Source organism: Pituophis catenifer, unplaced genomic scaffold (genome assembly GCF_029215685.1).
Source record: "Pituophis catenifer annectens isolate HBS135680 unplaced genomic scaffold, rPitCat1.0.hap2 SCAF_1, whole genome shotgun sequence".
Taxonomy (NCBI): Eukaryota; Metazoa; Chordata; class Lepidosauria; order Squamata; family Colubridae; genus Pituophis; species Pituophis catenifer.
Genome location: NW_027256881.1, coordinates 41,123,935 through 41,138,696, shown reverse-complemented (window position 1 = coordinate 41,138,696; position 14,762 = coordinate 41,123,935). Strand labels below are relative to the sequence as shown.

Genomic DNA, 14,762 nt, shown 5'->3' with positions numbered 1-14,762 from the left:
CACAAATTTACAATCCCACCACATATGTAAATACGTTCCTTTTTCCCCACAACCTCTCCAACAGTTATCTGAATAGTGCTGAATCATATTGCTTAATCTAACCGGAGTTAAGTACCACCTCCATACCATTTTGTAGTAATTCTCTTTTATTCTTACTGACATATTTCTCAACACTCTTTGTTGCCAAATTCTGTCCCAACTCTGTTGCCCTATTTGTATCTTCAAATCAGTTTCCCATACCAACTTTCCTAAATTTCCCCTTGCTGGTTCTCTGAACTACTCACAATTTCCACTACCAGTTTTCCGAACTGCTCAAACTTTCCACTACCGGTTCTCCAGAACCCGTCAGAACCTGCTAGATTTCACCCCTGGATGAAGCCCTAGAAGGCCATGGAAGAAGGCCATGGGCTTCATGTTGTGAAGTCAAGTTTGCATAATGGCTATTGGAACTGGAGAAAGGTCCTAAGAAATAACTGTCAGTTGTGTTGGTGTGTTCAAGAAGCCATTGATAAATACCAACAACAGCCTAGTCATTAAGCAATGACATAGTACAGGGGTCCCCAACCCCTGGTCTGTGGCCCGACACCGGGCTACGGAATGTAAAAAACCGGGCCACACAAACAAACGAAGCCCCATTCACAGGATGCAGGCAGCACACAAAACAACACCCCCTCCGGTCCATGGAAAAGCCTCTCTCCATGGCAGGGGTGGGTTCTAAATTTTTTTACTACCGGTTCTGTGGGCGTGGCTTATTTTGTGGGCATGGCTTGATGGTCATGTGACAATTATTTAGATTTAGCAGAGGTACTGGTCTACCAGGCTTTTAACAGCTTGCAGAGCTGTATGGATCTACCCATTTATTTTTGCAGGCACTGGTCTACTCATTTGTTTTCTTTTAATACTGATCAGCTGTAGGGTGGCCCTTTGAAGCCCCATGGCAAGAGTTTGAACAGTTTTTTTCCCTCTAGCCATCAGCTGGGACTCAGGAGGCAGCAATAGATTGGGGGTGGGGCCAAATAAAAAGTAAGAATAACATGGGGGGGGCGCAGGGGGGCAGGGCGCACGGGGGGGCGGGAGGCAGAACTGGTTCGGTGACATCATATCGTCACCGCTACCAGCTCAGGAGAACCGGGCTGAACCGGGAGGAACCCACCACTGCTCCATGGTGCCCCAAAGGTCAGGGGCCACTGACATAGTATATCACAGTTGATCATATGGAGACCACTGACAGGATTGCCAAGATTTTTTTTATTATATTCTCTACTTGTGTTCTTAATAAGTAATCTAAAAATATTTTCATATTTTCATTGCTGTGAACAAACATCAATGCATAACTACGCATTTATGAAAATCAAGCATCTGCTGTAAAGTTTTAGCAGTAGGCAAATCTAAAGTTGTAGGAGCAACTGTAACATTATCCCAATATAATCTTTGAACAAAAATATATCCATGATCTTTCTGTAAGTATGCAAATACAGGGTATGGATATAAATAACCTAAGTTGTAAATGTAAATGGTATAGCTATTTTTATATTTTGTTAAAATGTATTATGGAAGGCTTGTGTACATCTCCAAAATAGCTATGTGCGTCATCAACTTCCGGCAATGCTTTGCAGTAGAAATCTGTTTTAATATTATGCAAAAACAGTTTAATTCCTTGTTGGAATGGAGATTGAGCCAGCAAGTTTATGTGAGTTATTAAATGTAGAATATAGTAGTGTTATGTATATCTGAGGGCCCAATCAATAAACACTTGTACTGGAATTAATGTACTGCACTCAAGACGGCAACAAAGCCCTTATTTAACAAGAGTGAATGCAATTCTGACTAAAGTGATATGTGTTAATTATATCATCTTGATTTTTGAAGTTCATTCTGCATGCAATTGATTTTGAGATGTCCAGAATACAGCAGAATTGTTAAGAGAACTACTACTCCATCCAGAAGCCAGACCATGGCGGCATCACCAGCTGCTGCACCCCCCTCCAATCTCCACACAAAGCAAACTGACACACGCCATGAACACGTGGCAAGACCTCAAACTCAGAGCCAAACCAAAGCCCGGGATGTGGCATCACAGCCATCTGCTCAGGATATTACATCAAAAAACTGAGGATATCACAATACTAGAACTCAGGATGTTAACACACAGCCCATTACCCAGGTCACCAAAACACAAAAGACTAATGGGCACACATCAAGGACCTCACCCACACAGGATGTTATGAAACAGCTGACTAATCTGCAAACATCAACTCCATCAACTAATCAGTATGTAGCAACACAGGCAACCAACCCACTCACAGCAACAAAGCCAGCACCCCACACCTCCCCACCAGTATTTATAGAGAAACGGCAGCTCCGATCACGCTTTCCTCGCACAAGCACGAAGCCGAAGACACCAGCCTGAAGATGATGAGTGAGACCTCGTCGAAACATCACCAAGATACTCTCAATCTTACACGGGAAAAGACCCGAATACACCAAAACTTGCATACCTCTACCCGTGAAAATCTATGAAAACAATATATATACACACATATCTATGAATGAATGAATCAGATTCTCAGTTATCATAGAAGTTGCTTTTCATTCTAACTATCATTGCTTATATGGTCAATTAAATTCTGTATCTGCTCAGCCTATCTTTCCTCTTTATGAAATCAGTTAAACCAATATTTATCAATAACTGGAAATGGCTGAGAGAGCAGAGGAAGAGAATGTATTAGGGCCAAAGGACTGAGTGCTGTGAAAGCATTGCAAATAATCATTTTTACACCTTTTGTCCATGCAAAGGCTGTGTTCCATAGCAAAAGTGGGAATACTTTTTTAGTATTTAAGACTGGGAATATTGACTTTAAATACAGTTTGCCTATAAATTAAAATCTACATATGGCAGCATTGTCATGCAACCTTGTTATCAGTGGTAAAATTGATTATAAGAGCAAAAACAAAAGAAAAGCCCTACCCAGAAATATTTTTATACTATGGACTTGCTTTGTGTCTACTATTCCTTTAGCTCCTTTTATCTTAAAAAAAAAATCAGACTGTGGTGATAGGAAAAAGATGGATAGACTCACTGTCATTGAATGACTCCTGCAACCCACTAAATAAAGGACTCTAAAGAAGGATAGCATTCCAGAGATGGGGTGTCTGTGGTGGCAAAGAGGACAATGAATATCAACCTTTCAGGTGAAAGTAACTCTGTATTATGGAAGTAACTGCAATTTTATAGTAGAAAATGATGATACAGTGCAATTGGAAATCTGTAAGTAAAGGTTTAGCCAATTATATCTAATCATTATAATTATGTAATATTAAGCATCACCTATATCAGGGGTCTGCAACCTTAAATACTCAAAGAGCCATTTAGACCTGTTTCCCACAGAAAAGAAAACACTGGGAGCCACAAAACCTGGGTGGGCGTGGCCAACTCGATGTCACTCACTTCCACCAGTCACATGACCCCGCCCTAGCCATGCCTACCCAGCAGGTCATTAGTGCAGAGAACCAGTTGTTAAAAAACACTGGGAATCACAAACTCCATTTGACATCTCTCTCTCCCCACTCCCTCTTTTCCCCCCCCTCTCTCTCTGTATCTCTCTGTCTTTGCCCTGGCTGCTTCTCCATCCCTCACCGTTGCTTTTACCTTCTCAGGCCAGGCATGGAGTGACTGGGAGGGGAGGGCAAGGGGCGAGGCCAGCCAGTGGTGGGATCACCTGACAGGGAGCCACAGCAGAGGGCCCAAAGAGCCACATGTGGCTTCGGAGCCACAGGTTGCTGACCCCTGACCTATATCTCATTTATTTGAGCTGATTGTCAGCATTTTCTGGGTGAACTTTCCATGTTAGTCATGAAATGGTTCATGCACAATCTGTGTCTTTTCTGCAAAGGAGAGGCTCAGTATAGGTTGAGAATCTACCTGCAAATAGGGAGTCAGTTCTTATATTTAGGAACTGAGTCTTATTTGCGGTGACATTTCTTACAAGAACAATTTATTAATCATGTTGCCAATGACAGTGGAGACGTCAGAAAAGACTTGCAAAAAGCTCAGTTGCCAGTTTGTGTTCCCTTTAAAACTGCAAAATTACAATTTTGACTTCTCTGCATTTTCTAGTCCTTTAGAGGGGGGAAAAACATTGTGACACATCTTTTAAACCTTTGAAATTGCTTTTATTTGTTTTGTTTTAATACTTCAGATTTTACTGGTGGCTTGAAAAATATTTTTTTGGGTGGATTATGTATGCATAACCTTATTCACTTTGGTAGAAAGATGATTTAATGAAAGGCTTTTGTGGGTGTGTCTGAAGAATCATTTGCAATCAGTAATTGGGAGGGGCTAAGTATGATCATGTCCGCAGGCCATGAATAAGGAAAATGTCCACAACACTGGAGGTTGGATATTTGCATACTTCCTCCACTAGGGGATGCTGTTTCTCCACACATAGCTGGTTTGGATTTTCAGGCCATGCAAAGGTCAGGGGCTGGCATAAGGTAGCTCTGTCTCTGCTGTAAACACTCTGTTTTGGCTTTACAAAAGATATAGAAAATTGCAAACCAAGCATTACATGTGAAAAGACAAGCAATAAAAGCCAATCTCTCTAAATTACAGTTTAAATACAGTTGCCTGTTCCTAGTTGAATTCTTGCCAACCTGTTATGATTTGAGTTTGCAAATTTCTGTATCAAAGGTGTTGGAAGAAATGTCCATCTGGGTTCAGTTCCAAGTGGGAAGAAAGACACTGGAAACATGGAGGCTGCTTGGAAGGATGGTGTAATGGTGAAGCAGAACCACCAAGCACATGTGATTCTGGGTAGAAGACCACATGGAGTAGAGAGAGTGATATATTTTATACCCTCTCTTGGGCCTTGCAAGAAATATATCCTATTGGTTGTCAGACTCCCAGGGGCTATGCGGGGGTTCAGCTAACCTTGTAGGCTGTCTGTGTCCCAGGCTTGGTTGAATCTTGCTGGGTGATGATGTAACGAAGAGGGTTGTATTCTGAAAAGGTGTTGGGCAATTCCTATTATGGCTTAATGGCTTTGTCCTGGTTTGGATCTTGAGTGAGCGCTAATCCTATCATGTCCTGATGGTGGAGGCCTTTTGTCTTGTAGATAGGATGGCCCAGTCTTTCTGGGGCTATTAACAAAGGTGGGGGCTGCTTTCCAAGAGCATGTTTCTCCTTTTCTCATCCAGGGAGGTATAATATTCTGCCTTTTTAATATTTCCTAGAATATTTCATTCTTCTAGGAGAGGGGTGCGTACTAACTTCCTACAAAGGTAAAAAGAAATAGCTTTATTTCCCCAAGAAATAAAATAGTCACAGAGGATTGGCAGATTTCATTTTCTTGCCTCCATGGTGAATGGATGTGTGAAGTCACCTTTCCTAAATTCAACTTTTTATCCCAGGGGTGTCAAACCCGCGTTGTCATGGCATCATATGACGTATCACAACTTCCCCCCCCTTTGCTAAACCAAGTGTGGGTGTGGCCAGGGCATGATGCATCCAGCCTGCGGGCCGCAAGTTTGACACCTCTGGTATATTCTTTTGTCTAACTCAGTAATTTTTAACAAAAGTTTTAGGAACTGAAGTTGAAGCATGTCTAGACACCAAATATAACCCTTGGACTAAAATTATTTTTTTTATGGTCTTGTTGCTGACTACACAGAAATTAGGTAAAGCTTTTGATACCTCTGCTCATCTGGGTCTTGATTACCAGTTGAGGAGGAACAGCTCCAGAAGAAAAAAACAGGAATCATCTAAAACATTATTTTGATTATTCATTAAATTTGTTTGCTGACCATCTCACCACGTATATACAGTGTAAGGACTGCAAGAGCCACTATGTAGGACAAACAGGGAGAAGTCCAGCAGAACAAATCTATGAACACCAATTAGTATAAAGCGTGACGAAAACGCCTTAAATTCACAACACTTGGACAGAATTAACTATACTGTCAAACCTCGGGGTTTGCCTTACCGGTAGGAGGGAAGGTCCTGGTGGTAATGGGGAAGTTTGTGATGTCGGCAGCTGCAACCATGCACCAGTGAAACCCCATTGGGGCACCAATCTGCTGTGTGCCTGGGAGGCGGCCAGCGCAAGGCAACCAGGATGCCTGACGATCAGCTGTGCAACTGGGACACCCGACGATCAGCTGTGCAGCCATGCAGAGCTGGGTGAGTGACCTCCGGGCAAGGCCTGCAGCAGCGGAGGGCGTGGCTTGCCTTTATAACTGCACTGGGAGGCAAATGCTCCCAGAGCTGATTTTAATTCTGGATTGCATCTGTTTTGTGACAGTGCTTTTTGGAGCTCATTTGTGTGCCTGAGTCTGGCTTAATAAACCCAATTATCACCTGCCCAAACACCTGGGGTTGTTTTTACTGGATTAGGTCCGGAGCTCGGATCTTTTGAGATATAGCTTCAGCTGGGAAACTGTATGCACCCTAGATTAATGTTAAAGCAACAATCAAGAAGTAAACAATACCCAATCAAGGAACTAGCAACTTAGACAAACAAGTTAAATATAAGAATACCGTAATCAAGAAAGCACCAAGTCCACTCCTACCAATGCTAACAGGGTAAGCCACTGGTATATAAAATGAGAGTGAACTCTACTCCCTACTAGCACTGATGATGTTACCTAGTTTGGTAATGAAATGTCTGGAAGAAAACCACTAAGCCTAGAGAGCACCAAGGACCCCACAATTCAACACTGAGCGACAAATATTCTCTTCCAACAGTAGCATATTTAAGAGATTATCAGTGTAGATCATGGATGTCAAACTCGTGGCTTCACATTGCTGTCACGACGTTTTCCCCCTTCACAGAGCTGGGGTGGGCGTGGCCTGTGAATGGTGTACCTGACCCATGGGCCGCCAGTTTGACACCCCTGGTGTAGATTGATTGGTATCTAAAGCACTGATTGGCATGTTTCAATAATATGACTTGCAGCAGAAAACATTATGCCATTAGAAATGTAAAACTGGTCCTAGAAAAGAAAATGTTAAACTGTGACTCACATGCATTGATCAAATATGCATGTCATGTGGGTAAATACAATAATTACAAACAAGGCATAGTTCTTTGTTTAGCCCATTGGGACCTGCAATGAAATCTTACAGTTTGGGTGCTTTAATGTTCAAGCCAACAATGCCTATTATTCCTTACATTATTATTCCCTCCCCTGCTGTTCTCCACCCCAAAAGGAAACACATTGTAGTAGATGCTACTCCCACTTAGCCTAAAGATTTTGTTTCTACTTTCTTGGATATTCCAGATCATGGTAATACTGTTTCCTTCTCAGCAGCTACATTTTAGTTACACAGTAATTGTCATAAATTGGCACCAAAAATCCACTGATAATGGGTTATTATTTCCCCAGCCTAATATCTCAACTTGAGTTGGCCTTCAGTTCTCATAAACAGAAACCTTCAGTCAGAGGCTGAGATAATTGGAAATGGCAGAACTTTCTGAAGTCCTGTCTAATACATGCAAATACCACTTTGGGGGAGGTTGGTAAATATAACAATACACCTATCACACAATAAGTACTAACCCACATTGTAAAACAGCATGAAGATACTGTAAGATGGTTTTTACTGTTCAGTGTGTCTTTAATACACACTATGCATTAAATGGTTTTTTTTTTTTAAATTACATCATTACATTTTTTTTAAAAAATAATTTAATCAAAGGTTCTCATGTTCATAGAAACAATGCTGGGAATATTGGGAATGTTTTATTTGGTCTTGTTTTATTTTTCTGATACTGAGTGAAGCTGGATAATCCAGAGGAGAGGCCAAGTTTTCATAATGTGATGCTGGAACGTCAAAAGGATAAACAAAACCACTGACTAAAGGATTGATTTTCATAATATGATGCCAGTTCAGTGGACCATTTTTTCATCTTTAAACTCTCTCTCTCTCTCTTTCTCCCAATGTGGAATCAATTTTTTCTATCTGCTCATAATGCAAGTTTTCTATTCATCAGAATTTTGACAGAAAATGTCTGAGTTAAAGGGGCCTTTCCCAGTGGCCTTGGCTGGAATTAGTCATTTCCACACAAGATGCTGGTTTTAACAATTACTTTGGCATTGAGGGAGTAAATGGTATTGAAATACATAAAAAGCTTTTGTTTTGCTTTTTAAAAAATTTGTTATGTGATCTGCTGTGAATGCCTAACAGTTTTCCAGCATCCACAGGAAAGGAAGAAAAAGAAGTTTAAAACTGCTGAACTTATCTGATCTATCAATTAAAATAATGTGACACGAAAGTAATATTTTATTACAACGTCTAAGTATCTTCTGACTGGAACAATGCTTCCTCGCCACTGTCACAGCTGAACATAGGGGGAAAAACATAATGGAAACTCCAGGTCATCCTGTTGAATTGTTTCGTGGGCTAGCATTGTCTTCTCCTCCCTTCAACATCTCTCCCGGGAGAGAATGGTTCACAATCCTTGTCTTGGATCCAGATGAGGAGCTAAGTTTTCCTTTGGTTTCCTGTCTACTTCCCAGGCACTGAAGGGGGGGGGGTGAGGAAATTATTTCAGTGACAGCCAAGCCAAAGCTCTGCCCCTTCTAATAATCAAGTAGCTGGGAGTCATGTCTGGAGCATCGAAATCCCAACACGTTGTTTTATTTTCCTTAGCATTCTGCAGCCCAGTTTTTAACAACGTACATGTACCTTTACATTCTCATTTTTATGTCCATTGTTTTACTTGGATTATGAAAACTGCACTGAGTCATGAGAAATGAGACAGTGTGGATACATATATGGAGAAAATACATACAATAAGCACTTGTGAAGAAAAATGCTGGCATAAAGATTTTTTTCCCCAAGGTATTTTTATATACTGTTATTAGGAACATTCATATATAAGGCCAGAAAACTTACCATGGCTCCCAATGCAGCTTGGGCCATATAACACAGGCAAAGCTACCAGTGGTGAAATCCAATTTTTTTTACTACTGGTTCTGTGGGTGTGGCTTGGTGGGTGTGGTATGGCTTGGTGGGTGTGGCAGAAGGATACTGCAAAATCTCCATTCCCACTCCACTCCAGGGGAAGGATACTGCAAAATCCCCATTTCCTCCCCACTCCCGGGGGAAGGATATTGCAAAAATCTCCATTCCCACCCCACTCTGGGGCCAGCCAGAAATGGTATTTGCCAGTTCTCCAAACTTCTCAAAATTTCCGCTACCGGTTCTCCGAACTGCTCAAAATTTCCACTACCGGTTCTCCAGAACCTGTTAGAACCTGCTGGATTTCACCCCTGAAAGCTACCCATTGAGGCCAGAACCAAGACCCACAGTGCAGGGCCCATTATTCTTACTTACTATAAATATATATTGTAGATCACTCGATACCTTAAAAGAATGACGGCAATATGATCCAGTTATATAAAAAAAAAATTTTTTATCGATTGTAAGGAAGATGAGCTCAGTTAGAGAGGAGCTATCCTATTTGGGTTATCTAGTCTTGGCAACTTAGCTATTGAAATTTGATATTGTAAAATTTTAATGTCATCTATCATATATTTTTAGATTGCTATTTTTGTAACTGTTTTATCTTTTTCCCTTTTTCTTTTCTGTTTTGTTTGAAAAGGCCTTCGGGCTATTCAATAAACTATACTATACTATACTATATTGTACAAAACACAGTCAAGCAAAGAATGCTTAATGTGTTAAAATTATTTTTAATAGTTTTACATTAAAAATTTTTACATTTAAAAACATTTCATTCTCATGTAGTATCCGCAAGAGAAAGGAAAGACTGCTAATATCATTTAGATATTTAGTTCAGTTTTAGACTATTAGAGTACTGTCAGCCTTGCCCCTACCTGCTGGAAAATCGCCCAAGGATATGTAGGCTCATTGGGTGAATCTCCGAGCAAGAAAGTGACTTCCTTTTCACTTTTCACATTAAGTGCCCAGTCTAAAATAACTATATATAGGTAGTCCTCGACTTACGACCAAAAGTGAGCCCAAAATTTATCTTAAGTGAGACAATTGTTAAGTGAGTTTTGGTCCCATTTTTCTTACCACAGTTGTTAAGTGAATCCGTGCAGTTGTTAAGTTGGCAACACGGTTGTTAAGTGAATCTGGCTTTCCCATTGACTTTTGCTTGTCCAAAGTTTGCAAAAGCTGATCACATGACCCCCCCAGGACATGGCCACTGTCATAAATATGAACCAGTGGCCAAGCGGTTGCATTTTGATCCCCTGACTATGGGGGTGCTGCAACGGTCTTAAAAAGTCACTTTCTTTTCAGTGACTTTGAACGGTCAATAAACCGAAACTGTTGTAAGTCGAGGACCACTTGTACCCCATTGTTTGGAACAGCGCAAACGGACTGAGCGCTTGATAGCAGATAGATATCCTGGGACACTACATCAAGCATTTGCTGTCCGGGTTGGGGTTGTCCTCTTCTGTGGCTCTGATCCACCCAACGAAGGGCCTCGAGGCTTTAGCGCAGTGTTTCTCAATTTTGGAAGCTTGAAGATGGGGGGGACTTCAACTCCCAGAATCCCCCAGCCAGCGCTGCTGGCTGGGGGATTCTGGGAGTTGAAGTCCCCCCATCTTCAAGCTACCAAGGTTGAGAAACACTGCTTTAGTGTATCCTTCCCCAACTTGGTGGCCTCCAGAACGAGCCGGCAGAGTCTCCGGGAGTTGAAAGCCAACTCATCCGGAGAGCGCCAGCTTGAAGACGGCTCCGTTGGCGCCGGGAAGGAGACTTGTGGATGTCCCGAGTGGTGTGTTGCTCGGGACCTGCAGTGTCACTGAGGCGGCCTTAGCCCGCTGAAGCGCTCGCGAGCCGCCGCTCCGAACCCCGGGCGGAAAAGTGAGGCGCAAAACGAAGCAAAAAAAAAAAAAAAAAAAACAAGCAGCGCGGCAAGCTTCGCTTTTAAAATTGCCTCCTCGCTCGGGCCGGGCGGCAATGGAGGAGGGCGGAAGAGGGACAGTCGTGTCGCCAACTGGCCAGCCTCTCTTCCTCACAAACGTCCCGAAGAGCTTTAGGCGCGCTGGAAGGAGGCGCCGGAGGAAGCGCTCCAGTTGGGAGTCCTGGCGCTGGGAGGAAGGGGCAACCGGGAGTCGGGGGCTGGGGGGCATATCTGCCCAAAGTCACGGTCCCGAGGAGCGGCGGCCGGGAAGGGCTCTTCCCGCGTCGCTGGTAGTTGCTCTCGCCGGTGATCCCTTGCAGCGTATTGCTCCCCCAACAGGCAAAACTTTCTATTCGCACACAGATCCACACACTGACGTCTTTTGCGCATTTCCTGCATTGGGGAGACAGACACACCGAGCGAGCGAGCGAGAAGCGAGCGAGAGGGCCAGCTGGGGGAGCCTTCCTCGCCCAGCATCAGGCAAGCCTAGCCCGTGGCACAAGCCAGACCAGCGGCCTTGGCGTGGGGAGGGAAGGGCGGGAACCTCGTGTTGCCGGCGTGAGGCGTTTTTCTTTTCTTTTCTTTTTTCCCCCTTTCCTTTTTTTTTTTAAAAAAAAAATGATCTGAAAATAACAGAAAAAGAGCCGCCCTCCTTTCCCGAGCAGGTCGATCGGGAGCAGTTTCTCCTCATGCATTGGGTTCGATCCCCTGGATCCTTGGCCTTGGAGGAGGAGGAGGAGGAGGAGGAGGCGGAGAAGGCGAGGAAGCTCCCGCAGCAGCCGAGGCGGATGTAAGGTTCCGCGGACTGTGTGATTTCCCCCCCCCTTCTCCCCTTCAGTCGGAAGGCTGCGAAGTGGGCAGGGCTGCGCGTTAGGTTCGGTGTTCCTGGGTGTTTGCTTTTCTTTCCGACCCCCCCTTCCCCCTCCTCTCCCCTCCCTCCCCTCCCCTGTTGTTCCTGCCGCCGCCGCCGCCGCACAGGCAAGTCAGCAGCAGAGCGTGAGCGCCGGATTGCTTTCAGCGGAGGACTGCTCAAGGATTACGCTCTGAACGAGAGAAAGACGACGGCGGGGGGGGGGGCAGTCTTCCTTTTAAGAAAATAATAATAATAATATACGCATATACATATACAGATCTCGACACGTCCCTGTATCCCCCGCTCCGAAGATTCTTTTGAATGTGCTGCGATCGCATTTCGGATTTCTGCAAGCAGGCACGCGCGATCCCTCTCCCCTTCCCTTCTGCCCCCCCATCCCACCCCCGCCTTTTGTTTTTCCGTTAAAAACACACACAGAGGCCAATCTCTCTTAAATCTATGCGTGTGTGTTTGTATGCATGTGTGTGTATATATATATATACACATGCGTGTATACATGAATGTATGCCTGTATGCATTCACTGGGTGTCGCAAGAGGAAAAACTAGCCAAAGCCACCGAAAGGAGCCCCCTGCACCCACCCACCCCCCACTTCACTTAAACCTGCCTTCTTATTTATTGAGACATCTCCTAGAAACCTTCCTGGCTCCGGAGCGTGCTTAATCCCAAGGAAAAGTGAAGCCATCTAACCATGGTGGTTTTTAATGGCATGCTGAAAATTAAAATCTGCGAAGCGGTGAATCTCAAACCCACCCCTTGGTCGCTAAGGCATGCGGTGGGTCCCAGGCCACAGACCTTTTTACTGGACCCCTACATTGCCCTCAATGTGGACGATTTCAGGATCGGGCAGACCTCCACCAAGCAGAAAACCAACAGCCCTGCCTGGAACGATGAATTTGTTACCGATGTTAGCAACGGCAGGAAGATTGAAATGGCCGTTTTCCACGATGCCCCCATCGGGTACGACGATTTTGTGGCTAACTGTACTATCCAGTTTGAGGACTTGCTGCAGAACGGGAGCCGGCACTTTGAGGACTGGGTGAGTGCTCCAGAGGGTGTGCATTTCAGGGTCAGGTTGTTTTTGTGGCTTTGAGCTAGATGAAGGTTACCCCTTTTGTTTGACAGCTGTATCAGCCACACACCCTTATCTTGGTCGGAGGGCTCAAGCAGGTGGCTGAAACATGCTTGCAAGTACATAGGAGATGTGGTGTCTCAAATCTGCCTTGTGAAAAGGAAGATGCACCTATTCTTTTCTTTTCTTTCTTTCTTTTTCTTTTAAAGAAAAAGACAATGTAGTTCGAACCTTGATAGCTAAGATTTAGGGTCCTCGGCTCTGCCACTGACTTAAGTACCCCAAAAGACATCTAGCTAAATATTCTATTACTCTACTGCATGGTTAGGGTTTGTTGCCATTTGTTTATTTGACCATCTATTCATTCAGATTCTAACCCACTGTAATCTGCTAGGACTCCCAGCAATTAACAAACTTATATTCATAATGCGACTCTCCGCAACAAGATAAATAAAGTATCCAGAAATAAATAAGTCCCCCCACAACCAAACCTAACATCTTCTGATGATCAAGATGTCACATTTGCCCAATATGCTTCCCAAAACTAAGATTTTTTTTTTTTGCCATTGCAGCTCAGCTTAGCTCTTTTAAGTGCTGATGGTAAAATCCAAGTTCTGGAGGGTCTTTCTCTGTTTTGTGCCTTTTGGGCACAGCGTGTGTTCCTAATCAGGAAAGAAAAACAGGAACCCCAGAATTCTTAGATATGATTCTTTGATTCTGAGATATCCTTCATCTGCTTTGTTTTCAGCCATCAGGATGGAGAGGCTGACTGTTTGAAAGCACTGTAGCTTAGGCTCAGGCAACACGGTTTATTTGGCTTTTCAGGAAGTCATGATGCAACAGGATTGGGGTGACAAACTTTATCAAACAGCACATAGCAGGATGGAACTGACTGACAGAACACGAACACTGGCTTTCAATATGAATCTAGAGGAGTCAATCAATTATGATCTTGATTCAGGCTGAGCAGGAGCTTTGAGTAGAGCTTCTTTCAGGTCCATTTGCCCCAGAGACTCCACATAGGGTGACCTCACTAATAAGACTTGAGTTTGTATGTCTCGTTTGTATATTAATCTGGCTTTGGGTAGAGAGTAACAAATGAACTGGGAGATCAGCATAGAACTTCACATCCCTCAGTTGTTTCTAAATCCACTGTGTGTGGAGTAGAGAAAGCGCTAGAATTTCATAGAGATGAAGTAACATTTTCAACAGGCAGGCGCAACGTGTTCTAGGTGATTTTTGCAAGGATTACACAGCATAACTATGGACAGTTCCACAGTACTGCTTTGCACCATATTGGGATCCCTTTCAAATCCGACAGTCTCAACAATATTTCTTTGTCCATTTTTGTATAATTGTTTCCAATTTGTTAGAAATGCCAGTCTTAAGGGAAATTCTACACATAGAGAGGTCCAGCGTCCAGTTCCCAGAGCTTCTCTTCCTGTACAAAATGTTTAAAACTTATCTCCTCTACCATAGCAAGATGCAACTATGGTCAAGGCTAATGGAGGGGAAAGACTGGTTGCATTTCACTTTCATAATTCACGGGGATGCTGGGTATAATAGAGGATTGGTGACAAGGTAATTGGGAAGCCTTTGAAATATTTCAATGCTTCTGTTCACATTTGTTTACAATTGATCTTCCTTCAAGCTGTCCGAATAGTCTGTTAGATTTTTATTTTTTTGCAGACAGCTGGACAAATACTTATAAGTAAATGCACTGAAAAATATAAATAAGATGAGGGGATGTTAACAGTTATTTTATTCCATTTTTCTGAGAGCTGGGATGGAATGGCTTTTGTCCATCACAACCGCTAATACAGAGTGAGAGACACTGATTGGAGGAGGGCGTTTGCACTCTATTGATCAGACGGAGAAAGAGGCTGAATACAGATTAGATCATGGTGTGGACATTTTTTTTTTTTTTTGCATTTGGC

At 43.3% G+C, this 14,762-nt stretch overlaps 1 protein-coding gene across 1 annotated transcript in view; it reads left to right on the top strand.

The window, feature by feature from the left end:
• Positions 1 to 12,357: 12,357 nt before the first annotated feature.
• The window catches only part of PRKCE (protein kinase C epsilon), a 345,221-nt gene continuing 342,816 nt past the window's right edge, over positions 12,358 to 14,762 (top strand). The window contains exon 1 of the mRNA XM_070948304.1: positions 12,358 to 12,792. Coding sequence (XP_070804405.1) covers positions 12,445 to 12,792 — 348 coding nt within the window. The 5' untranslated portion in view covers positions 12,358 to 12,444. The remainder of the gene's footprint in view (positions 12,793 to 14,762) is intronic.